The sequence below is a fragment of the Rhinatrema bivittatum genome, chromosome 5 (genome assembly GCF_901001135.1).
Source record: "Rhinatrema bivittatum chromosome 5, aRhiBiv1.1, whole genome shotgun sequence".
Classification (NCBI taxonomy): domain Eukaryota; kingdom Metazoa; phylum Chordata; class Amphibia; order Gymnophiona; family Rhinatrematidae; genus Rhinatrema; species Rhinatrema bivittatum.
The window spans coordinates 1,646,998-1,674,289 of record NC_042619.1 but is presented as its reverse complement, the minus strand read 5'-3'; the positions used below and the strand labels follow the sequence as shown (position 1 = coordinate 1,674,289).

At 42.6% G+C, this 27,292-nt stretch overlaps 1 protein-coding gene across 7 annotated transcripts in view; it reads left to right on the top strand.

Moving 5' to 3' along the window:
* The window catches only part of ARFIP2 (ADP ribosylation factor interacting protein 2), a 222,599-nt gene that overhangs the window by 54,071 nt on the left and 141,236 nt on the right, over positions 1-27,292 (top strand). For all 7 annotated transcript variants that reach the window (XR_003856805.1, XM_029601888.1, XM_029601889.1 and 4 more), the window contains one exon: positions 13,365-13,470. Coding sequence is in view for 5 of the 7 variants with exons in the window: in XM_029601888.1 (XP_029457748.1) it covers positions 13,372-13,470 (99 nt within the window). In the remaining 2 variants the exon portion in view is untranslated. Of the gene's footprint in view, positions 1-13,364; positions 13,471-27,292 lie in introns of those variants that run through there.

Here is a 27,292-nt window from a genome sequence, read left to right as displayed (position 1 = left end):
CGAAAACTATACACATACTGTATGCCCTCTGAAATGAGGACATAGTACACACACATACCATGCAGCCTCTGAAATGAGGACGAAAACTATACACATACTGTATGCCCTCTGAAATGAGGACATAGTACACACACATACCGTACGCCCTCTGAAATGAGGACATAGTACACACACATATACCGTGCACCCTCTGAAATGAGAACATAGTGCACATATACTGTACGCCCTCTGAAATGACACAAAGAATACGCATTCTCTATGCCCTCTGAAATGAGGATGAGAAGTATACGCATACCGTACACACTGAAATGAGGACGAAAAATATACGCATACCATATGCCTCTGAAATGTGGATGCAAAATATACACATACCGTACGCCCTCTGAAATGAGGACATAGTACACACACATACCATGCACCCTCTGAAATGAGGACATAGTGCACACACATACCGTATGCCCTCTGAAATGAGGACATAGTGCACATATACCGTACGCTCTCTGAAATGACACAAAGAATACGCATTCTCTATGCCCTCTGAAATGAGGACGAGAAGTATATGCATACCGTACACACTCTGAAATGAGGGCGAAAAATATACGCATACCATATGCCTCTGAAATGTGGACGCAAAGTATACACATACCGTACGCCCTCTGAAATGAGGACATAGTACACACACATACCATGCACCCTCTGAAATGAGGACATAGTGCACACACATACCGTACGCCCTCTGAAATGAGGACATAGTGCACATATACCATACGCCCTCTGAAATGACACAAAGAATACGCATTCTCTATGCCCTCTGAAATGAGGACAAGAAGTATACGCATACCATACACACTCTGAAATGTGGACGCAAAGTATACACATACTGTACGCCCTCTGAAATAAGGACACACATATCATACACCCTCTGAAATTTGGACACACATGGGATTGCTACCCATTTAGATTCTACTGAGCATTTAGTCTCTTGTATGATCTTTATCCTGTTGGACTCTATACCCTCCCGGACATAAAGTGCCACACCCCCCACCAAGTTGATCCTCCCTATCATTGTGATATAATTTGTACCCTGATATAGCACTGTCTCAGTTGTTATCTTCCTTCCACAAGGTCTCTGGAATGCCAATTATGTAAATTTCATCATTTGCTGCTATACACTCTAACTCTCCCATCTTACTTCTTAGACTTCTGGCATTGGCATACAGACATTTCAAACTGTGTTTTTTGTTTGTATTAACAACCTGCTTTTCAGTTGATAGGGATAATTTGGAAATCTTTAGCTCAGGTGATTTTTTTATATATAAGCACATGAACTATGTTTGCTTTTATTGGAACCTCTCTGTTGGGATGCCCTAACTCTCCTGTTTCATTAGTATTCTTCAAAGATATATTCCTCTGAACCATGCGCTGCTGAGCGACTGTCGACTTTCCCCTTTGTTCTAGTTTAAAAGCTGCTCTATCTCCTTTTTGAAAGTTAGTGCCAGCAGTTTGGTTCCACCCCCTTCTCCAAACGTTTCACAAGTTCCTTACAAAACTGAATCCCTCTTCCTTGCACCATCGTCTCATCCACGCATTGAGACTCCGGAGCTCTGCCTGCCTCTGGTGACCTGCGCGTGGAACAGGGAGCATTTCAGAGAAAGCTACCCTGGAGGTTCTGGATTTCAGCTTTCTACCTAAGAGTCTAAATTTGGCTTCCAGAACCTCTCTCCCACAATTTTCCTATGTCGTTGGTGCCCACATGTACCACATCAGCCAGCTGCTCCCCAGTACTGTCTATAATCCTATCTAGGTGACGCGTGAGGTCTGCCACCTTCGCACCAGGCAGGCAAGTTACCAGGCGGTCCTCACGCCCACCAGCCACCCAGCTATCTACATTCCTAATAATTGAATCACCAACTATGACGGCCGACCTAACCCTTCCCTCCTGGGCAGAAGCCCTGGGAGACTTGTCCTCAGTGCGAGAGGACAATGCATCACCTGGAGAGCAGGTCCTTGCTACAGGATCACTTCCTGCTACACCAGGGTGATGTTCTCCAACCGGGAGACCTTTCTGATCCAAGGCAGCACTGGGGCTGCCCGACTGGATTTGGGACTTGGCTACTATGTCCCTGAAGGTCTTATGAATGTACCTCTCTGTCTGCCTCAGCTCCTCCAAATCTGCCACTCTAGCCTCCAGAGATCAGACTCGTTCCTTGAGAGCCAGGAGCTCTTTGCACCGAGTGCACACATATAATCTCTCACCCAGAGTATTTGAAGATTGGGCATCCAAATGGCAGATGAAATTTAATGTGGACAAGTGCAAGGTGTTGCATATAGGGAAAAATAACCTTTGCTGTAGTTACACGATGTTAGGTTCCATATTAGGAGCTACCACCCAAGAAAGAGATCTAGGTGTCATAGTGGATAATTGAAATCGTCGGCTCAGTGTGCTGCAGCAGTCAAAAAAGCAAACAGAATTTTAGGAATTACTAGGAAGGGAATGGTTAATAAAACGGAAAATGTCATAATGCCTCTGTATCGCTCCATGGTGAGACCGCACCTTGAATACTGTGTACAATTCTGGTCGCCGCATCTCAAAAAAGATATAATTGCGATGGAGAAGGTACAGAGAAGGGCAACCAAAATGATAAGGGGAATGGAACAGCTTCCCTATGAGGAAAGGCTAAAGAGGTTAGGGCTGTTCAGCTTGGAGAAGAGACGACTGAGGGGGGATATGATAGAGGTCTTTAAGCTCATGAGAGGTCTAGAACGGGTAGATGGTTATTTTCACTTTCCAATAATAGAAGGACTAGGGGGCACTCCATGAAGTTAGCATGTGGCACATTTAAAACTAATCGGAGAAAACTCTTTTTCACTCAACGCACAATAAAGCTCTGGAATTTGTTGCCAGAGGATGTGGTTAGTGCAGTTAGTGTAGCTGGGTTCAAAAAAGGTTTGGATAAGTTCTTGGAGGAGAAGTCCATTAACTGCTATTAATCAAGTTTACTTAGGGAACAGCCACTGCTATTAATTGCATCAGTAGCATGGGATCTTCTTAGTGTTTGGGTAATTGCCAGGTTCTTGTGGCCTGGATTGGCCTCTGCTGGAAACAGGATGCTGGGCTTGATGGACCCTTGGTCTGACCCAGCATGGCAATTTCTTATGTTCTTATCTTTTCGTCAGGAAGTCACTTCTCTAGGTTTTTTCTTTGTTCTCTGTTTTCCATGCAAATGTGTTGTTAAAAAAAGAAACAAATGCTTTATTTTTTCCTTCCTGAGCAACTTAAATCTTTTATTGAGTCCCATAGACCACTCACTTGTTCCCCAGTGCCTCATCCTTCCTCAGCTATGTGTAGTTTATGCTGGCTTAAACTATGCTAATGCCTTTTCCTTAATAATGGTTACTTCAGTTTGCTCCCATATGTATTTCTCCTCTCTCCTTTAATTTTTCTGCTTGGAGTGGACATTTTATTGTAGTTTTTTATATTTCTTTTTTTTTTTTTGTATTGATTGAGATCCACATATTTATTTATTTATTTATTTATTATTTTTGTTATACCGAGTTTCATGATAGGGATCACATCAACCCGGTTTACAAATAACAATGTGTGCAAAATATAGCGTAACGTAATACAAATTTCCAATAAAAATTTGAACTTTAAATACAGAGAATCAATTGAAAGGTGTGAGAAAGTTACAATGAAACAGGGAAAATAAACTTGGAACTGGAAGAGGGGAGAGAGGTTAAACAATGCAATATTTACATTTAATACAATTCAAGTGATAGTGTATCAGAGTAGGTAAATAAGCCTATTTGAGAGAATGTGACGGTACATAAATATGAGCGATAATATAAATAAGAGAATAAATATGACATTGTAGTGAATGGTGATGATATGATAAAACTCAAAAGGTAATAGTGAGAAGTTTGTGATGGGAGGATTCTTATTTGATATTTCTTATCTTATTTTGATATTTTTTATTTCTTATAAAATAAGATATTTCTTATTCTTATTTTGATATTTCTGTCACAAATAAGATATTTGTGACAGAATAAGATATTTGTGACAAAGATATTTGTGACAAAGATATTTGTGACAAAATAAGATATTTCTTATTCTTATTTTGATATTTCTGTCACAAACAATGTATCTTGTTTCTAACTTTGAAACTTTTATAAATAAAGAATTAAAAAAAATTGCATGTTTTAAATTAGATTGTTTTCTTACTCTTCATATAACTTTAAATACATTTAACAATATTGAAATGCAGACAGAAGTCCAGCAGCAGGATGGGGGCCATCCAGTGTCTTGCACCAATTGCCACATGCTTATGGTACCTCTTGTGGAGAGGTTGTATCTGTGCTCCTGGCTCAGAGAACGGGTCCAATCTCTAGATACTAAAGCGGCAGACCTGGAAGAACTCAGGCAGATGGTGAGGTATATGGAGGAAATCTTCAGGGATTAGAAGAGCAGTCCCACCTCCAGTCTATCAGCCCATGAGCTGCTTTGGAGTAGCAAGGTCACCTGGAAGGAACGCAGGAAGAGATCTTTAGCTAGGACCTTCCTTTCAGGTGATGCATTATCCTCTGGAGTAGATCCAGCTGTCGTACATGTGGGTACCAGTGACATAGGAAGGTGCAGGAGAGAGGTTTTGCAAAAATTTAGGATTTTAGGTGGGAGATTGAAATGCAGAAGCTCCAGGATTGTATGTTCAGATACGCTCCCCAAGGACGGGCTGAGTTTTGGAGTCTCAATATGTGGATGAAACGATGGTGCATGGACAAGGATTTATAGATTTGTAAGGAACTAGGGAACTTTTGGTAAAGGGAAGCCTATTCTGATGGGATGGGCTCCATTTTAACCAGGGTGGACCAGTCTTCTGACGCTAGTATTTTAAAAAATAGAGAGAGCAACTTTTAAACTATATAATGGGGGAAAGCCTATAGTCTCTCAAGTGCATGGTTCGGAGAGAGGTATTTGCTAAGGTTACTGGTATAACAGGAAAGCTTGAATACCCCTATGATGAGTTTGTGATAAAGGCTGAAGTAATAGATAATATGAAGGATTCCAAATTACTCGTGTCAATTTGCTAATATGCAGGTAATGAAGAAAACATAATAATGACAGCAGTCTACCCAGCAATTTGCTTTTGATAGTAACTGCTGCTCCTTTCAGATTACCCCCATGCAGAAATGTTATGCCATCCCTTTCTTTGTCTTTAGGGATTCGCAGTGTTTGTCCCATGCTGTTTTGAATTCATTAACTCTTTTTTTTTGTTTTCACCACCTCTTGTGGGAAGGCATGCCAGGCATCCACCACCCTCTCTGTGAAGAAATATTTTCTGATATTGGTTCTTAGTCATCTCCCCCTGGAGTTTCATGTTATGACCCCTAGTTCTACTTTTTCCTTTCCAGCAGAAAAGGTTTGAAGTTTGTGCATCATTGATACCTGTCAGGTATCTGAACTTCTGTATCAAATCTCCCCTGCCCCTCCTCTCCTCCAGAGTATACATATTTAGATCCTTCATCCTCTCCTCAGTTTTATGAAAAAACCCCCACACCATTTTGGTCGCCTTCCTCTCGACGGCCTCCATCCTGTCTCTATCCTTTGAGATATGGTCTTCAGGACTTGAACACAGTACTCCAGGTGAGGCCTCACCAAAGAGCTGTGTAAGGGCATTATCATTTCCCTTTTCCTGCTAGTTATACCTCTCTCTATGCAGCCCAGTATCTTTCTGGCTTTAGCTACTGCCTTGTCACATGGCTTTGCAACCTTCAGCTTGCCATACACAATCACCCCAAGGTCCCTCTCCTGGTCCGTACCCGATAGTCTTTCACCCCCAACAAATACAGCTCTTTTGGATTTCCACACACCAGGTGTATGACTCTGCACTTCTTGGCATTGATTCGTAGCTGCCAAATCTTTGTCCACTCTTCAGTTTTTCTTAAAACACTTTTCATTCTCTCTATTCTTTCAGGCAGTGCCCACTCTGTTGCAGATCTTAGTATCATCCACAAAAAGGCTAACGTTTCCTTCTGACTCCTCCGCAATATTGCATATGAAGATATTGAACAGAACTGATTTTGAGGCATAAGAACATGCCTATACTGGGTCAGACCAAGAGTCCATCAAGCCCAGCATCCTGTGTCCAACAGAGGCCAAAACCAGGCCATAAGAACCTGGCAATTACCCAAAAACTAAGTATATTCCATGCTACTGTTGTTAGTAATAACAGTGGCTATTTTCTAAGTCAACTTAATTAATAGCAGGTAATGGACTTCCCCTCCAAGAACTTATCCAATCCTTTTTTAAACTCAGCTATACTAACTGCACTGACCACATCCTCTGGCAACAAATTCCAGAGTTTATGTGCGTTGAGTGAAAAAGAACTTTCTCTGATTAGTTTTAAATGTGCCCCATGCTAACTTCATGGCGTGCCCCCTAGTCTTTCTATTATCCGAAAGAGTAAATAACCGATTCACATCTACCCGTTCTAGACCTCTCATGATTTTAAACACCTCTATCATATCCCCCCTCAGCCGTCTCTTCTCCAAGCTGAAAAGTCCTAACCTCTTCAGCCTTTCCTCATAGGGGAGCTCTTCCATTCCCCTTATCATTTTGGTAGCCCTTCTCTGTACCTTCTCCATCGCAACTATATCTTTTTTGAGATGCGGCGACCAGAATTGTACACAGTATTCAAGGTGCGGTCTCACCATGGAGCGATACAGAGGCACTCCATTTAAAACCATTCTCTCATCAGAGCGGGTTCCATTTACCATTACACATTGTTTCCTCTCTGCCAGCCAGTTAGTAATCCACTCTACCACCTTCACGCCCACATCCAAGCTTCTCATTTTATTCATGAACCTCCTATGTAGGACTGTATCAAAAGCTTTGCTGAAATCCAAGTAAATCACATCAGCGCTCTTCTTTGATCTAGTTCTCTCATCACCCAATCAAGAAAGTCAATCATATTTGTCTGGCAGGACCTTCCCCTGATAAATCCACGCTGCCTAGGGTCCCACAACCCATCAGATTTTAAATAGTTCACTATAATTTCCTTTAGCAGAGCTTCCATTAATTTTCCCACCACCTGTAGTTTCCAGCCTCCTCTCTGCTCCCACCCTTGTGAAGCTGGACCACCACCGCTCTTCTCCAGTCACGTGGCACCCATTTCCCATTTCCTAGGATCTATCGAACAGGTATTTCAGCTGACCCTCCAGCACATTCCTCATCTGCCTCAGTATCTTGGTATGCACCTCATCTGGCCCTATGACCATGTCCACTTTCAGGTTTCTTAGCTCTTTCCATACATTCTCTTCTGTAAAGGGGGTTGCATCAACTCCACTCCCATCCACGGTCTTGTCAAACAGCGGTCCTTCTCCAGGGTCATCTTTAGTGAACACTGAACTGAAGTATTGGTTTAATATTTCTGCCATCTTTCTCTCATTCTCCATAAACATGATGTAAATTGTCTTATACAAATGCCAGAAATCTAAACTTATAAGATTAGATTTGGCACTTAATGAAGCTACAGACTTAATGTGCATCTCAGAAATCTGGTGGAAGGAGGATAACCAATGGGACACTGATACCAGGGTACAAATTGTATTGACCTGCCAATATTAGTGGGGGTGTGGCATTATATGCTCAGGAAACCTTAGAGTAAAGCAGGATAAGTCCTGCAGAAAACAAAACGCCCTGTGAAATCTTTATGGATCTTTATGTGATAGCTCACAACTTATTACATTTTTAGTTATCAGTCTTGATAATTCATCTATTTTTTTTTTAAACGTTTTTTGGTTGCAAGTAAAAATATTCAACCAAAAAAATCCAACTTAGCTTAAAACCGATTCTTGTCCAGTTAGTGTATCCTAAAAGCATTCAAGTGAAAAAATCCTGTTAGATACACTGGATAAATATGTTTTAAGCTAAGTTGGATTTTTTCGGTTGAATGCTACCAAAAAATGCAACCAAAAAATGCTAAAAAATTAAATAAATAAAATAAAAAATCATGAGCTATCAGGATTGATGATTATACATGGGCACATGCAAGAGAGACATTTGCTACAAAAAACCATGAGGCAAGGTGCACAGCTCATTTGTATGAGGGTATTTTGATCATAATATATCTGTGTTAAGTGCATTAGTGTTTTCCATAATTTAAACACACATAAATAAGGTAAGAGAAAGTCTTTAGTTTTTTGAGTATTTTACATACCCTCTTAGTAGGACTCAAATGTTTGACAATTGTCTAAAAATACCATATTGGAAGTCCAAATAAAATGTATTTCACACACTAAACAAGATCAAAGGAAGATGAAACGATTGCCAGCATGGTTAAACAGTGACATAAAAGAGTAATTAAAGCCAAAAGGACATCTTTCAAGAAAATGGAGTGTGCTGAATCACATCCATTTCCTCCAGTCACGTCTGGTTTTTCCGCAAAACACTGTCTACTCATAAACTCTTATAGCAATAACGTAACATTACTATTTAGATATGCTGAATATGCAAAAAGATAATGAGCAGAAGACATCCTGAATATGCAATCGGTATAACCAATAGGAAGACTGCTTATTAAACAGTTTAAAACTGCTGACATTGGCATTTAATAAGTCCCAGATCCCCTCAAACTTGCCGTTGTCAAGCCCCTCCTTAAAAAACCTACCCTCAACCCCACTGACCCAGCAAACTACCGACCTATATCTAACCTGCCTTTCCTCACCAAAATCCTCGAAGGTAGTCAATACTCAACTTACTGACTTCCTTGAGGACCACAATATCCTACACCCATCCCAATTTGGCTTCCGTAAAGGTTGTAATACTGAGAATCTCCTGTTAGCAATCACAGACTCTATCCTCATAGGCATGGACCAAGGGAAATCGTTTCTACTTGCTATCCTAGATATATCAGCAGCCTTTGATACGGTCAACCACCAAATCCTTCTTTCCCGGCTGGCAGAGATTGGTATTACTGACACAGCATTATCATGGTTTTCCTCCTACCTTACCCATAGAGAATACTTAGTAAAAATTGACAAATCTGAATCGGCTCACATTCCACTCACGCAAGGCATTCCCCAAGGATCCTCCCTATCCTCCACCCTTTTCAATATCTACCTACTGCCCCTCTGCCACCTCCTCTCTGACCTAGGCCTGAATTTCTTCCTTTATGCTGACGATGTGCAAATTCTTATCCCCATTCAAAATATGCTTAAAGAATCACTACAATTCTGGGAATCTTGCCTAGTCTCCATTAACTCCCTATTATCCAACCTCCACCTTGCACTTAATGCAGCAAAAACCGAGATACTCAACATATCTAATCAACCAGAACACACATCTCCCTCCACCTCTCCTCCCCCCACTTTAACTCACTCCCCATCACCCTCTGTAAGAGACCTAGGAGTCGAACTAGACCAGCACCTCAACTTTAAACCTCACATTAAGTCTTTGCTAAAGGGGGGCTTTTAAAACTCCACATCCGTAAAAAGCTGAAGCCACTACTCCATACTCAGGATTTCCGCCTAGTCTTGCAGTCAACCATTCTCTCTCAATTGGATTACTGCAACTCCCTGCTCCTAGGCCTCCCATACTCTACCATTAAACCCTTCAAATCCTACAGAACGCCATGGCAAGAATCATAACAGACACCCGGAAAAGAGAGCATATCACCCCTATATTAAAGGACCTGCACTGGCTACCCATCCCTTTCCGTATTCAATATAAAACCCTTACCATCCTTCATAACGTGCTCCATAAAAACAACTCCGATTGCCTCAAGGTAATGCCCCATTTCCGCTCCTCTAATCGCCCTGCCAGATCCTCCCTTGCGGGCACCCTGCATACTCCACCCCTCAAAATCGCACACCTTACCACCACCAGAGAAAGGGCATTCACCATTGCGGGCCCCACCCTCTGGAACTTGCTTCCCACTCATCTCTGTCTTGAACCTTGCTTGCTCACCTTCAAAAAAGGCATTCAAGACTTGGCTGTTCAGCAGGCCTACCCAGAAGCTAATCAAACCTAGTCTCCCTCCCTCCCCCGTCCACCCAGAATCCATCCTCTATTCCCCCTCTGCGCGTTATATGTTGTAGAATTTGTAGCCGTACGTGTCCAATACTTTTATTCCATGTACCCCGCCCTGGTTGATGTAACATAATGAAATGTTGTAAATAAGTTCCCTCTGCTGTTATGGTTGTTCCTCTCTCCTCGCTCATTTCTGCCCTGTTCTCCTTCATCTCTGCTGTCTCTCCCGACCCCCCCCCCCCCCCCCTTCTCGCCTGCTCCATCCCCCGGCTCCCTGTTCATTGTAATTTTCCATCCTTGAGTTAATTGTAAACCGGCGTGATGTGACCTACGAACGTCGGTATATTAAAAAGTTATTAAAAAAATAAATAAATTTTATGGCTACATAAGCAGCGTGAAAACCGACGGCAGCACTCAGTCATCCAAGAGGCTTAGAAGTCGCAGAAAATTTAACTCTGTTAAATCTGTTTTTGTTGAATATGTCATCCAACACTCAAATAGTTCGTGGACAGTGCTGGAATGATCCTGATATATTCTGTTTCATTTGTGGTTGTTTTACAATACCCAAATTGCATTTCCTTGATAGCCACCTGAACTACTTCCCCTCAAATCTTGGAGCTATGAGTGAAGAACAAGGAGAACGCTGACATCAAGACCATAGAACATAGAAATCAAGGCAGATGGAACACAAACATGATGGCAGACTACTGCTGGTGTTCACAGCATGACAACCCTGATCATAACTATTCCAGAGCATCCAAAAAGAGAGAATTTCTTCCTAACAATTAAAATTTACACAACTATTGCTCTCTTGGTTAGACAATAGACTTGTTTTTTGCATGAAACAAATATTACGTGCTATTGCTTCTTCAGAATGTCTTATTACCCTTGTATTCAACTTTATAATCTTTAATCAAACGTTTCTCATTTGTGAAAAAATTTGATGTATTGCATATTTTTTGAATTCATATTTGGAATCAGCACCTTTCATTTGGGTAAAATCAGCAAAAATAATTAGATCAGCAGAAAATATTTTTTTTCAGATGTAGACCAGTGTTATCTGGAAAAGGGAAGGACAAGTGAGATAATCTGTAAATGATACAAAATTATTCAAAGTTGTTAAAACACAAGCAGGTTGTAAGGATCTGGTGAGGCTGGGGGCCTGGGCTTCAAAATGACAGATGTGATTTAACATGACTAAGTGCAAAGTGATAGGGAAAAATAATTTCAGTTATAGGTACAAGGTGTTGGGTTCCATATTAGGAGTCACCACCCAGGAAAAAGATTTTGGAGTCATTGTGGACAAATTTTAAATAGGGAAGTTGTGGAATGTAAGTATTTTTAAATAAAATAAATACATTGAAATCTTCAGCTCAGTGTGTGGTAGCGGTCAAAAAAGCAAATAGAACATAAGGAATGGAGCATAAAACCGGAGTACATCATAATGCCTCTGTGTCAATCCATGGTGCAGCCACACTTTGAGTATTGTGTGCTGCCCCATCTCAAGAAAGAGAACGGAGCTAGAAAGGTTGCAGAGAAGGGCAACAAACTTGGTAAAGGATATGGAATGGCTCCCTTATGAAGAGAGGTTGAACAGGGAGATGACCGAGTTGGGGTATGACAGAAGTTTTTATAAAGTTCAGTGGTGTGGAACAGATAAGTAAGGGACAATTACATAGTAACATAGTTAATGACGATAGGTAAAGACCAAATTGGTCCATCCAGTCTGCCCAGCAAGTTGCTTAGGTAATAACTGCCACTTTGAGCAGTCGACTCCCATCTCTTCTTTTATAGGTAGTAACTGCTGCTATGTGCAAGTACTCCTATGCAGAGATTTTAACTTTAGGTGTAACACAGTTACCCCATTTCTTCATTTCTGTTATTTAGCCACTAGGTCTCCTCTGTATTTGCCCAATGAACTTTTGAATTCCATTACCATTCTTGTCTCCACTTCCTTGTCTGGGATGGCATTTCATGCATCCACCTCCTTTTCCATGACGAAATATTTCCCAATATTGTTCCTGAGCCTTCCTAATTGGAATTTCCAGTCATGACCCCTAGTTTTACTCTTTCAAATAGTACTAAGACTAGGGGACTGGGCATCGTGAGTGGTTGTATAGTAGCCAGAGGACAGATTCATGCTGGACTCTGCCAGAAATCTTGCATAAACCTCTTTGTTAGTGACAATAAAATAAAAGCAGCTCTGCTGTTCTTCAAAGTTCAGCAACAGAAATTTAGTTTTACAACTTACAATTCAGTAGTAACATAGTAATGAGCAAATGATCCATCCAGTCTGCCCAGCAAGCTTCTTATGGTAGTATCTGCCGCGCCGTGCAGATTGCCTCTGTGTTTTTCTTAAGGGTAGCAACTTCTGCTTTATGCAGTTATCCTCAAGTCTTATGATAATCCATAAACAATTTACTGCTAGCAACATTTTTATGGAGTGAGCAGCCTCCTTAAAATTCAGACAGTGCTGCTTGACAGCACTTTGCTTATGGACTTGGCCACAGACGCAGTCCTGTGCTTTTCCCCTTCTGTTTTCTTTCTCTAGACTTCCTTCTGTCCTCTGGGCCTCCTGTTCCCTCCTGAGCCTAGCTCGATTTAATCCTTCCCAGGGACCTTTGCCCGGACCTGGATTCCCTGCTGTCTTAGGTTTAAGGTGGATCAGGCCAGATCTCTGGATCTGGTCCTATAAGGTGTTTTGGGGTTTTCTACTGTATACTCCTTCACAGGAATATGCCACAAAACTCACATTTAGCAGATTTAAAACAAATTGGATGAAGCATTTTTCACTCGGCAAACAATCAAGCTATAGAATTTGTTGCCAGAGAATATAGTCAAGGCATCTAGCATAGCTGAATTTAAAAGGGGTTTAGATAAGTATTTAGGTAAAGTACTGACTCTAATTTTCAATATCATCAACAATCTCCATGCTTATTAGGAGTGACACTACAACATTACATACCACGGAGAGCCCTAAGATCACAAAACAAAGGACTTCTAATGGTGCCTTCTACTCGGAACACACACCTAACACGCAAATAAGAGACTGAGTGTTTTCCATACCAGGCCCCAAGCTGTGGAACTCACTTCCAGAGTCGTCATGTCTGATAACAGAAAGAAAGAGTTTCACGCGTGAACTGAAAACATGCCCTTGGTGGAGGTAGATGAGGAGGGGTCTCTCTGGCAGTGAAGGGTAATGACTTTCGGGCTTTGTCTGTCAGGGAATGGTGACTTTGTGGGTGGGATGTGCCTCTAGTAGTGTAAGGGGGTCTCTGGTTGTGACTGTGTTTTGAGCTTACTTACGTTTCTTTTTCTTTCCCATTTCTTTTGTAAGTGTAACAATGACGGACGGGATAATGAGTAAAGCAGCCACGATGGAAATCCCTATCAATGGGAATGGAGACACAGGAACGCTTACTGAGGATGAGAGTCTAGAGCAGGTAATATTATGGTGGTGTTATTTCTAACTTTCTTAATCCACTCTGGACTTGTATACTGGAACAAATATTAATTTTTAATAAATGTAAATGTACCTGCTCGTTCTCTTATTCTACCTTTCTTCTCACCATCATTCCTGTCCCTTCTCTAACTTAGGGCTTCCTAATCCTGTCCTGGTGAATTCCATGGCCTTCAGACTATCAACAATGAATATGTTTGAGATAAATGTGCCTATACTAGATATCCAGCATATGCAAATTTATCTTATAGATTATTTGGACTTGTTTCTCTCTTTTCCAAGAGATTTGCTCAAGGTGAAGGACAAGCATAGAAGAAGATTAAACAGAAATAAACCATCTAATAGCCATAAAATCACAATGATCCTGATATTCACCACCAACGCTAATGCTTGATGTTACATTGCTTGAAAGCTAACAGCAAGTATGGATTTTAGGGATGATTGGAGATTAAGAGGAATCACTGAATTTGCAAATCTCCTTAGTTGCTCTAACTTCCTTTGGCATTTTCGACACTTTCTCTCAGAAGGATATGGTATTTTACACATGGAGACCTTGGTAGCATCACATTACGATTATTGTAATGCCCTTTATTTAGGTTTAAACCCCAGTATCTGTTCCTCCCCAGCTCTGTATTCTCCTCACAGATGAATCTTTAAATACTGTATATAGTATGAACATCACACAGAGCGGCAAATTGCTGGGAAGACTGGATTCATCATCTGCTCTTTATCTGCCATCATTACTTTCTTACTGTGTTAGACATCATCAAAAAATGTTTTTCACATTTTAATCTCTGCCTTATATATAATTATTGGTTGCTGTATGCTTATTTTATCCCAGGACAAGCAGGATGCTTGCTAGTCCTCACATATGGGTGACGTCACTGACTGAGCCCTATTGCGGGAAAACTTTCTAGAAACTTTTGACTGGCACTGTGAGGCCACTGAGCATGCCCAGCATGCCATGATATTCTCTGCCACAGGGGTCTCTCTTCAGTCTTCGTTTTTCTGCGCTGCTGTAAGCATCGTGGAGATAGGAGTCCTGTGAGTTTTCTCACAGAATTACTGACTGAAAAGTCATTGATTTTTCAAAATATTTTTCTCCCAATCGGGATCTCTCTCTCATTTCCACCGGATGGTGAGAAATTATAGTCTCATTTTTACTTTAAGTAAAAACTCTCTCTCTCAAAATGTTTTCCCTTTTTTCATCGACGGCTTTTGGTGAAAAGATGACTTCAGGTTTTAAAAAATGTCCGATGTGTAATCGGACTATGTCCATAACAGACCCACACCTTGAGTGTGTTCTCTGCTTAGGTGACAAACATGATGTCTCAACCTGCCCTCAATGTGTAGAGATGACTCCCAAAGGAAGAAAACTTAGACAGGGGAAAATGGAACACCTTTTTCACCTTCAGCTTCTTCCTTCTCCTTCAACATTGACGAAATCGTCCTCAGCAGGAGTTTCCAAAAACATTTTCTTGAGAAAACATCGTCTGGAAGGATCGGGAGATCAAGCATCGCCATAGACTTCGATAAGGTCGGTAGTCGAGCATAGGCCCAAACATGGGCACCGACATCGACACACACCGACGTCAGCGTTAACTCTCTCCCCGGGAGAACCGGCAAAAGCATCAGGAAACTGCGCTACCAGCGTTGGGGCCTACATCATCGATCGAACCTACACAGGGATCGGTGTAGGTATTATCAACACCCACACCGCCACCGCATACAGCTACTCCATCTACCCCAGCTGTATTGCAGGAATTGTCGATTTTTATGAGACAAGCGGTGATCGAGGCCTTGAAGGAACAGATACCTATTCTGGTGACTGCCGATGCCGGTGACGTCGCCGGTTCATGAGCTGATGCCGGTATCTATGCCAATGTTGGTGACCTCACTAACACCGGTCACCATACTGATGACGACACTGTCGATGTGTCTAAATATTAGACTTTGCCAGCACTGATGCCGATGTCCATAATTGCACCAATGCCGGGGACTAAATCGATAACAACTACGGTGACTTCAAAGCGACCACCGAAGACAACAACCCCATCTTCGGTTCCAAAGCCGTCACCATCGGCTGGGGATCCAGGACGCCCAGAGTCAGCACTATATCAGATCTTAATGAAAAAATATCAGGATCTGCTCGATTCTCTTCCCTCTAATCCACAGGAAGAGCACATTGAGGAGTCACCTATTGAGGATCCATTACCAGGACCTTCAGGAATTCCTCCACCACCTAAGACTTCAACAATTTCTCCACAAGTACACGAATATGATACTTGGAGTGATACACAATCAGATACTTCATCTGAAGTCTTTATGTCAGATCCATCTCCACCAGATCCCAGGAAAAAATCTCCTCCAGAAGATACCATACAAATTAGTGACAGAACAAGACACCAGACAGCAAACCCTAGAGGTACTTCAATTTGTAGACCCTCCAAAGCAAGTGGTAGCTATACCAGTGCATGATGTTCTCCTAGATTTGCAACATCGTATTTGGGAACATCCCTGCTCAGTGCCAGCTGTCAACAAACAAATGGACAGTACATATTTTCTCTTTTCTCTCCTCTCTTCTGTGCACCTCTCCTCTCTTCTTCCTTCTCCAAGTTCGGCTACCCTTGTTAAATGTAACTGTACTTTCGGACACCACAGTTCTAGTTTTTTGTTTATAATGCACTCCTGTTCGATGTAAACCAGCAAGATATGTTTTCATGATTGCCGGTATATAAAAACTCTAAATAAATAAATAAATAAATATTTAGTGCAGTCTGCTCCGGGATACCAAAAATCACAGCTCCCTCACCAATCAGTAGTGGTGGAGTCTGCACATAGGTAGGCGCTAATTTCTTTGGGCACCGGGAAAGTGCACAGAAAAGCAGTAAAAACTGCTTTTCTGTATACCCTCCAACTTAATATCATGGCGATATTAAGTCTGAAGTCCCGAAAGTTTCCAAAAGTAAAAAAAAAATAAATAAATTGAAGTCGGCCCACAACTGTCGGGTCGAAAACCGGATGCTCAATTTTGCCGGCGTCCGGTTTCCGAGCCCGGACGCCGGCAAAATTGAGCGTCGGCTGTCAAACCCGCTGACAGTTGCCGCTCCGGTCCAAAAGGAGGCGCTAGGGACACGTTAGTGTCCCTGCATCTCCTTTTGCCTGTTTTTACCGCCGGGCCTAATTTGAATAGTGAATCGCGCACACAAGAGAGCGGGCGAATGCGGACTTTACTGTATCGGCCTGAATGTTATTGAGGGCTCAACTATCTGCAGCACCATATGCAAACTTCCAGGCTGAACCTTCGCTTTGAAACCTTCAGAATCGGCCTCACTTCCTCCCTCGTTGGTGCAGAGGAGAATACAGCACTTCAGCTCCTACATGATAAATAACTTTGAGAACTGATCCTCCACCTACATCTTCTACCTCTCCCAAAGAAGCAGGGGAAAATGTGACTAGACTTTCAAGGTGAATTATCTCCAGGAAAAGGTGGAAGGACTCAGGAGACCATCGGGGATCTAGCGGAAACTGGCGCAGAGACAAGCCCAATGCGAAAAGAGTTCCAAACTTGGTTTAATGACATAAAAACAGAGATTATCGCAGCTCTTAAAATGGAGATACAAGAAGTACCTGCGAAAGGAGGTGGAAGACTTGGAAGACAGAGTCCAAGAACTGGAACAGGTCACAGAGGACCAGGCCTCAATGATGACGCAGCAATCAAAAGAAGTACAAATTCTAAAGCAAACGGCTGAGGGCTTATCATCCAAATTAGAGGATTTGGAAAACAGGAATAGAAGAAATAACCTCAGAATCAGAGGGGTGCCAGAAGAAGAGGGCACTACGAATTATGTTTTGTTGGTTCAGGATATATGTCATCTTGAATTCTGTCTCCACCAAACTCTATGACAAAAGGGATCACGATCAATCGCGCCCACCGATAGCTGGAGAAACCTAATAATAAACAACCCAGAGATATAATTGCGTGCCTGTACAATTACCCAGTAAAGGAGGCAATCATGAATAAAGGAAGGTCATTGGGGAATATCTTATGGAAAGGTGCAAAAATACAAATTTACAACAATCTCTCCGCTACAACCTTGCAGAGACGTAAAACCATGAAATGTATTACACACTCGCTAAGGGCAGAAAATGTCCAATACAAGTGGCTGTATCCATTTGGTCTTTCTTTTAACATCCGTGACCATTCTTGCATTGCAAGATCTAACAAAGTGGCGGAAAAATTCCTCCGGTAGAAAGGTATCGAACTTTAAGACAAATCAGGAATCGGGGCTATCCACCACGAGAAAAGAGACAACACGCTGGCAGAGGGCCGAAAAAGGAGGCAAAAGGCTGAGAAGACATTCAGGAAGCAGTGCCCAGGACGGGGGCAGTAACACCTGAGATAGACGGGATATTTTTCGCTATTGGTTTTGTGTTTGATAAACCCTGGACATGAAGCTATTGGGTCTGCTGGGACATTTATATATCCAAAATCACCAAAGAGGGCTGTTGCTGTCACAACTCTATTAATCTAATGGCTAGGTCAATATTGGAAAATACGGGATGTTATGCTATGATTTCTCGGAGGTAAACAGGATTTGGATTACTGGGCACACACTATTTGGCAATCATCAGGTTGTAGATCTGTCTTCAGGGTATACGATATGTTTTATAAACTGTATCATCGATGGCTGAGATAACATTAGTATCTCTTAATGTCAAGGGTCTTAACCATCCATGTAAGCAGCAGCTATTGTTTGAGGAAGCTAAAGTGCTTTGAGCCTCTATATTCTTTATACAAGAGACACATTTACTCAGAAAAGATGAGCGCTTACTACGTGATAGGAATTATCCACAGATTTTTCTAGCCTCAAATTCTGAGGAAAAGAAAAAAGGAGGGGTGGTTATTATGTTCTCCAAAGATCTTAGAGCAGATGTAATAGCCTGTAAGAAGGATAAAAGAGGGCGCTATTTAGCTGTGGTGGTCCAGTTAGATACCGTACTAGTGACGCTACTCAATGTCCATGCTCCCAATGTTAATCAGGGAGAATTTTTCACACAACTTGAACAATCACTGAGTGATTTTATACAGGGACAGGTACTGATGGGTGGGGATTTTAATATCACTCTGCACCCCAAAGTAGATCATAGCAACCTGCTCAAGGGTGGCCTAAAAGGGCATAGACAACATTTAAATGTTCTCATGGATACATGGGGAGTGCAAGATATCTGGCGCCTCCAAAATCCAACAGAGAAAGATTTCACTTTTTATTCCAGGTACATGGATCATATTCCCGCATTGATATGTGGTTAGGCAGTAAGCTATGGTCCTTGGGATATGAGAGTGAAGATAGGCTCAATCACGTGGTCTGACCACGCTCCCATAGTAGGCTCCTTCTGTCTTCAATCAGAAAAACAGAGGATAAAGTATTGAAGATTGAACAACACACTGCTCTCGGATAAGCAGATTCAGTGAGGCTATACGGGAGAATATTAAGGAATATTTTTTTTATAAATGATAACGGGGAAGTGACACCTGGTACAGTATGAGACTGCTTTAAAGCAGTCATACGTGGGAAGCTGATAGCCAAAGCAGTAGCACATAAAAAGCAATCACAACAGTCTCGCTTGGATTTGATGAGGGATATAGGCCATTTGGAACAGAAACATAAAGGAAACATGGGGGAGGTAAAACTCTACGGGAGCTAGATAGGAAAAGGAATGAACTCAGAGTTATTCTTGACTGAAACAATTACAGTCAATTGGATAGTTCCAGGCGAACTTATTTTGCCAAGGGAAACAGGCCAGGTAAACTGTTGGCACACTAATTGAAACAGATTTCCCAGAGCCATGTTTTAAAGATCAGGGATATTAAAGGGACATATGTGATGGATAATACAAGCATAAGGGACAGATTTGTCCAGTTTTATCAGGTCGTTATACTAACGACCATCCTATATCGGATAATGATATTGATACTTATTTGATGGAAATCTCATTGTCTGTTGTAACTGAATTTATTTTATTTATTTATTTAACAGCTTTTTTATACCGACATTAAAATACACATCATATCGGTTTACATCTTAACAGAAGGTGGAAATTACAAATAACAGGGCGAGGGGGGGGGGGGGGGAACAACCTAAAAAACAAAAGGTAAGAGTCTCTAACGGGGAGCCTGAAAGAGAGGAACTAAAACGGAGAGAATAAGTAGGCAAGGGAGCATATTTACAGAGATTACGGGGTGCGTGTTGCTAGGCGAGGTTTGGTGGCGAACAGGGATAGGTGAAATTAATCTGGAAAAGCCTGGTGGAAGAGCCAGGTCTTTAGCATTTTCCTGAATTTGAATGGGCAAGGCTTCAGGCGGAGGTTGGAAGGTAAAGCATTCCAGTGCGTCAGGCCTGCAATTGAGAGAGCACTGTCCCTTGTTGCTGTGAGGCAGGCCTTTTTGAGGGCTGGGACTTGTAGTGTGGATTTGAGGTTTGCTCTGGTGGGGCTGGCAGATTGTGTGAGTTGGAAAGGTTCGCTGAGCCAGGATGAGTTATTTTTGTGGATAGATTTGTGTATGATAGTAAGAGTTTTGAAAAGGATGCGTGATGAGGTAGGGAGCCAGTGTAGTTCTTTGAGGATGGGGGTTATGTGGTCAGCTTTGTGTGCGTTGCTGATTATCCTTTCTGTCGCATTTTGTAGTATCTGTAGGGGTTTGATGGTGGAGTAGGGGAGGCCTAGGTACAGGGAGTTGCAGTAATCGAGCTTAGAAGTTAGGGTGGTTTGGATGACTGAAGAACAATCACTAGCACTAGATGAGCTGGTGTCACAGGGGGAGATATTTAATGCCATATCCTCTCTTAAGACTTACAAAGCCCCAGGGTTGGATGGTTTTTCTGGACTCTTTTATAAGAAATACAGTGACCTGCTTATATTCCACACCTGCAAAGGGTATACAATGAGCTCTTAAAAAAAACAGTTTTACCACCTTCAATGGACCTGGCAGGCATCATGGTGTTATTGAAGCCCGGGAAGGACAAATCCCTCTGTGGCTCTTATAGGTCTATATCTCTCTTAAATTTAGATTTATAAATATTAGCAAAAATACTGGCTAGTAGATTGAATAGAGTACTTCCATTATTGATTCATAGCGATCAATCGGGATTTATACCAGGGAGACATGTGGGGGATAATATTCACAAAATTGTCAATCTAATGTGGAAGACCCCTAAGAACAAGACCCTCTCTCCCAATGGCCACATCTCAAAAAAGATATAGTTGCGATGGAGAAGGAACAGAGAAGGGCAACCAAAATAATAAAGAGGATGAAACAGCTCCCCTATGAGGAAAGGCTGAAGAGCTTAGGGCTGTTCAGCTTGGAGAAGAGACGGCTGAGGGGGGATATGATAGAGGTCTTTAAAATCATGAGAGATCTTGAACGAGTAGATGTGAATCAGTTATTTACACTTTCGAATAATAGAAGGACTAGGGGGCATTCCATGAAGTTAGCAAATAGCACATTTAAGACTAATTGGAGAAAATTATTTTTCACTCAACGCGCAATAAAGCTCTGGAATTTGTTACCAGAGGATGTGGTTAGTACATTTAGCGTAGCTGGGTTCAAAAAAGGTTTGGATAAGTTCTTGGAGGAGAAGTCCATTAATGGCTATTAATCAAGTTTACTTAGGGAATAGCCACTGCTATTAATTGCATCAGTAGCATGGGATCTTCTTAGTGTTTGGGTAATTGCCAGGTTCTTGTGGCCTGGATTGGCCTCTGCTGGAAACAGGATGCTGGGCTTGATGGACCCTTGGTCTGACCCAGCATTGTAATTTCTTATGTTCTTAGATGCAGAGAAAGCCTTTGACAGAGTCCATTGGGGCTTTATGTTTAAGGTCTTACAAAAAGTAGGCTAAGGGGAGAATTTTCGGACCTGGTTGAAGGCGATGTATGCCTCGCCTAGAGCCTGCATTAAGGTCAATAGCTCGTACTCTACTATTTTTGAGCTAGGTAGAGAGGTACCCATCGGAGGTGCCCACTCTCCCCCCTACTTTTTGCTCTGTTCGTGGAACCACTGGCAACCATGATAAGGAATAATGGTGATATTAAGGGGATTAAAGTTGGTTAATCTCAATATAAAATATCCTTATTTGCAGATGATATCCTCTTCTCGGTAGCCTATCCGCAATTAACCCTGCCAGTGCTGGTGCGGGAACTCGACTGCTTTAGTGCCATATCGGACTTTAAAGTGAATTTGACCAAATCAGAAATTCTAAATATTTCACTCGCTGAAGAACAGGCTCATAGTCTAAAGGCCCATTTCCCCTTCAAATGGGCCTCTCTCAGTATCAGATATTTAGGGATTCAGCTGGGTGCAGATTGGACGCAGCTATTTAATTTATCTTCCATTATTTGTAAAAACCTTTAAGGACCTGGATATATGGGGCCCCTACACCCTCTCCTGGTTAGGGAGGGTGGCAGTTATTAAGATGAATGTGCTTCCTAAATGGCTTTATCTTTTCCAGACTCTCCAATTAGAGGTTCTAGCCAAATTCTTGAAATCTCTGCATACAAAGGTCTTTAATTTCATATGGCGAAAACGTCTGCCTAGAGTGGCGAGGAGGGTTCTATTTAGACCCAAGAGATTGGGGGGCTTGGCAGTGCCCAATTTTTTTTACATTACTACAATGCGGCCATTTGAGAGCAGTATTTGAATGGTCCTCATGATCTTACCAGAAACAGTGGATAAAAATTGAGCAAATAGAAGCTCAGGAAATGCCCCTGTACACTGGGCTGTGAGGACTCCCATCGAAAGGTGGATTTAGCCCAGTTTCTAATCCCTTTACTATGTTGACATTGAAAATCTGGAAATGATGGAGACTAACTTTGACAGGGCAATAAGCTATATCCCTGCTACTGCCATTAGATATATATAAAGGGGGGTATCTGGTGACCAACCTGGGAAATACATTCCAAAAATGGGCTCAATATGGCATATGGTGTTGTGGGCAATTGATAGATAATTTAAAGATGATCTCTTTCTCAGACCTACAATTGCAATATAATCTTCCAGACACTGAATATTTCCATTGCCTCCAGGTACAACATTGTCTTAATGATAGATCTTTAAGGCACCAGGTGGTTAACGGAATGACTGAATTTGAAGAATTGTGTTTAATTATCTTTACGTATGCAGTTTGTAATAAGGATGTTGAGGTCTATAAAGATGTTATAGTCCCTTGATTGAGAGATAATTAAGTTTCCATTCTAGCATCTAAATTTGCTAGTTTAGTAGCTGTTCCCTCTGAAAAAGTAGAGATCATTCACAGATTTTACTAGAGCTAACAGTTCTCTTGACAATCCTCCAAATAGCCGTTAAGGTGATTTCATCTGGTTCTCCAGCCATTGAATTTCTAAGCTCTGTATGTCCAGAAGAATAAGGGATTACAGGGACAGGAACTACTACCACTAATCTCTGAGGATTAGTTAAAGAAGAGTTACTAGTATCATTTGGTAACAAAATAGTTTCCAATATTGGAGTACTCACGTTCTCAGGAGCAGTAATGGGTACAACTGATTCAAGTCCAGATGATGATAAAGATGGTTCAAAGCTTCCTGCTGTTATTGCAACCTCCAAATGCTGATTTATAAAGAGCATCGGCGGGGGCATTCAAGGTACCGATGTGAAAATCCATGGGCCTCTTCCAGAGCAAAGCTGGTGTCACAGCAATTGAAGGGGAGGGATTTCCCCTTCCTTTTTTGTCCCATTATGGCATAGAATAAATCTACAAGGGGCATGCCCATTTTGGCGTGTGGCTTGGGCGCACCGGCAGCAGCCGTGCACCACCGCACACTGGCTCTTATCTTTCTCGGGGGACTTTGCAGCTGCACCCTCTGGAAACGGGCTGCCGCATGACATCCTTACAGAGCCTCCGGTTACCTGGTAGATGGTAAGCTACCCCCTCTTGCAGATTTCATTGTCATTTATTTATTTATTTATTTGAAAACTTTTATATACCGGTATTAGTATGCAAACATCATACCGGTTCACATTGTAACTAAAGGCAGAAATTACAATCAACAGGGAGGGGAAAACAAGGAGGATTATACATAGAGCAGGGGGCATAGAAATTAAAGCATTAAAACTGTAACGAGCTATTTAGAGGACTATATACAAGTTTAGGCAGATTATTTACAAGAGTTGAGGCTGTAACGTGCTATTTACAGGAAAGAATACAAATTTAAGTGGGTTACTTATAGGAAAGTATAGGAGAGGGTTCAGGAGGGCGGGGGTTGGTAGGGGAGGGGGAGGAGCAATAAGTTGGGGTCAAGGGGGGGGGGAGGGGGAGGTTAGTCAGGGTAGGCTTGTCATCTGCAAAAAGACACTTTACCTTCCTACTCCTCCGCAATATCATATGCAAAGATATTGAACAGAAGCGGTCCCAGGACCAATCCTTGAGGCGCACCACCTATTGCTCTTCTCTCTTCAGAGGAAGTTCCGTTTACCATTGCTCACTGTTGTCAGTCAGCCAGTCTGTAATCCATTCCACTACCTTGGTACCCATTCCCAGGCTTCTCCTATGCAATACCATATCAAAAGCCTTGCTGAAATCGAAGTAAACTACATAAAGTGATCTTCCTTGATCTGCTTCTCTAGTCACCCAATCAAAAAGATTCATAAAAACATTGCCATACTGGGTCAGACCAAGGGTCCATCAAGTCCAATATCCTGTTTCCAACAATGGCCAGTCCAGGTTACAAGAACCTGCAAGTATCCAAACATTAAATCCCATGCTACTAATGCCAGTAATAAGCAGTGGCTATTCCCTAAGTCAACTTGATTAATAGCAGTTTATGGACTGCTCCAGGAACTTATCCAAACCATTTTTAAACCCAGCTACACTAACTGCCTTAACTACATCCTCTGGCAATTAATTGTGCATTGAGTGAAAGAATTTTCTCTGATTTGTTTTAAGTGTGCTACTTGTTGACTTCATAGAGTGCCCCCCTAGTCCTCCTATTTTCTGAAAGAATAAATAACCGATTCACATTTACCCGTTCTAGTCCTCTCATGATTTTATAGACCTCTATCATATTCCTTGACTATTCCTTACTCTAGTAAAATCATGATGACTTGTATCCTGCAACCCATTTGATTTTAGATTGTTAAAGGAAAGGATACTAAACTGAGTCTCCATTCATTTTCCTACCACCAAGGTCAAGCTAACTGGCCTATAGCTTCTTCCCTTCTACCACTTTTGTGAAGAGGGTCCACAACCACCTTTTTCCAAACTTGCAGTCTCCAAAGATCTATATTTTACTTACCTAAGGACTTTGTTCACCTATCCTTGACAAAATAAATCAGTGGCAATAGCTGAATGGCTGTAAATTGTGTTTCCTAGCAGATGGGGGATTTATTTATTTAAGCAATTTTTTAATTCCATCAATCCACAAATCTTGGTGGATTACAAGTCTACATACACAATCATAGATTGACAAACAATTTAATGCCTTACACACACACATATATATAAGATAAATACCAGGAAGTGAGCAGTGGCTACCTATGTCACCAGAGATGCCTAGTTTGCATTACACCTTGGGAGAGGCCCGGGAAGGGAATGCTAGTGTGAACAAATAAGTTTTTAAGATCTTTCCTGAAATGGAGCAGAATCTTCTCTGCCTTGACATCTGGTAAGCAAGCCATGTGATCCCTCAAGACAATTGGAGCATGCAGAAAGTATATTGGGTTAAATTCTTGAAACTGTATGTGTCCTTATGAGATAGTTATGCTTAGTAAGAGTGTTTCCAAAATCGTGGCCATGGAAGATAAAATATTCTGTCCTAATCAGCTGGACTTTTGTGGGAATCTGGTAGTGTTGAACAAATGTTAGAATAGCGAACTCTGATGAGTTTCCAGGATCAACAAGAACTTCTTGACATAGTCATGGGAACACTGCAGACAAATGGGACAGGTGCCAAGAGATAAACTGGGGCCTGGACCTCTTCGCTAAGACTACTAATGCGGGTTTCTCACTGGTAGCTTGTTTTGAGGAATGACAGCACAGGTTGTCATCTACATATCCCATGCCCAATATAGCCCTCTCATGAGGCCTTCTCCACTTCTCTCCCCTCCCTGCTGCAGTCCTATCCTCCTCCCCCTACCTACCTACTTATTTATTTATTTTGTTTTGTGTTGTGTACAGATATTCCAAATCAATCATACCAGTTCACAACAATAGGAAAATAAATCATATTAAAACATACTTTCCTAACGTGTAGCAGATGGACTCAGGACCAATGGGTATAGTGTACTCCTGATAGCAGTTGGAGACGGATGAGATTTCAATCTGACGTCAGCCCCTAGTACATATACCCCTGCAGGAAGTGCAGCTCTTCAGTATTTTCTGTCTCTATAGCAGTTAGAGACTATCTGCACGCTCTCGCAGCGTTTGAACAAATCCAAAGAAGAAAACCAAAATTAAAGGGGAAAACCTACCTGAAGACGAGCCCCGCTCTCCTGCGGTGATACCCTAGGGTCCCTCCCCCAATTGAGATTCCCGAGGTGATTTCCGTGGTCTCTCGGAGGTGAACCTTGGTCCGGCGGCCAAATCGCGGTGAGGACCTAGCCCCGATCCTCTGGCGCGGCTGAGAGGCAGCGGGTGCACCCCTCAAGCGCGGCGGTGAAGGTATTGGCCCTCGCCCCCCGCAGCCGGAGACCGCCCGGAACGAAACCGGGAAGTGCCGAAGACAAGGTAAGGTAGAAATCTGCTGTTTGAATCTGGTCTCCGAAGATCGAGGAGGAGTACAGGTCACCGACGGAATCAGTGCCACCGGGTTGATCCGCCCTAGCAGGGCCAGGCCCCAGCCATTTCCAAGGGTCTGCCCACGTGGAGACCCTCCGAGGAGGTCGCCATATTACCCGCATGCTCGCCATCGCCATCTTGGCCCTATTCGCCGCGCCGCCCGCCATTCGATCGGAGCGCACAAATCGAGCTAAGCGCACAAAAATCCTTGTGCGCATAAACTTACGCACACATAAAACCTTGCGCGCATAAGTTGCACGCACACAGCCGGGCGCATATCTACGGCTAGGCGCATATCTGCGCGCACATCTCAGGCGCACTGGAGTGCACAAGAGCTTACGCACCTCCAGAAACAGGAATAAAAGCTCAAGGCATCTGCCCTGCATGCCACATCAGAGCCGCACAGAGCGAGGAGGCCGATGCCCTGTGCGCACACTGTGAGGAGGCCCTGGGAGATCCAGGTCAGGGTCAGGGCCAGTCCCACCCAGGGCTCAGTGCTAGCTCCTCAGGGGGTACCCCGGACCTAGCAGGCCCCAGTGGGTCCCCCCCACAGACAGGGACCCCCAGAGATCCTGCGCCCCTCAACTTAGACCCAGCGTCGATATCTTGGGTGGAGTTATTCAAGGGGATTCACGCCTTTGTCAAGATGCAAACTGCACCTCTGGCTGATCAGCCACATGCTCCACCGGAGGACCCTCATGCCCCAGGACCCTCGAGGCCTAGGCATAGGCTCCCACCACCCAGAAGCCCCACCTACGGGGACACAGATTTTTCCGAAGAGGAAGTTGAGCCCCTGGAGGAGGGGGAACTTCCCTCGGGGACAGAGCCACACCAAACCATGAGACGCTTCTTCACAAAGGATGAGCTCCCGGACCTCGTATCCCAATGTCTAACGGAACTTGCTATCCCGGGCCAAGGGAGACGTCTCACCATTTTCCTCTCTTACAGGCGGCACAACAGCTAATTGACCTGGAATGGAATGTCCCGGAGTCCACATTGAAAGGGGGACGA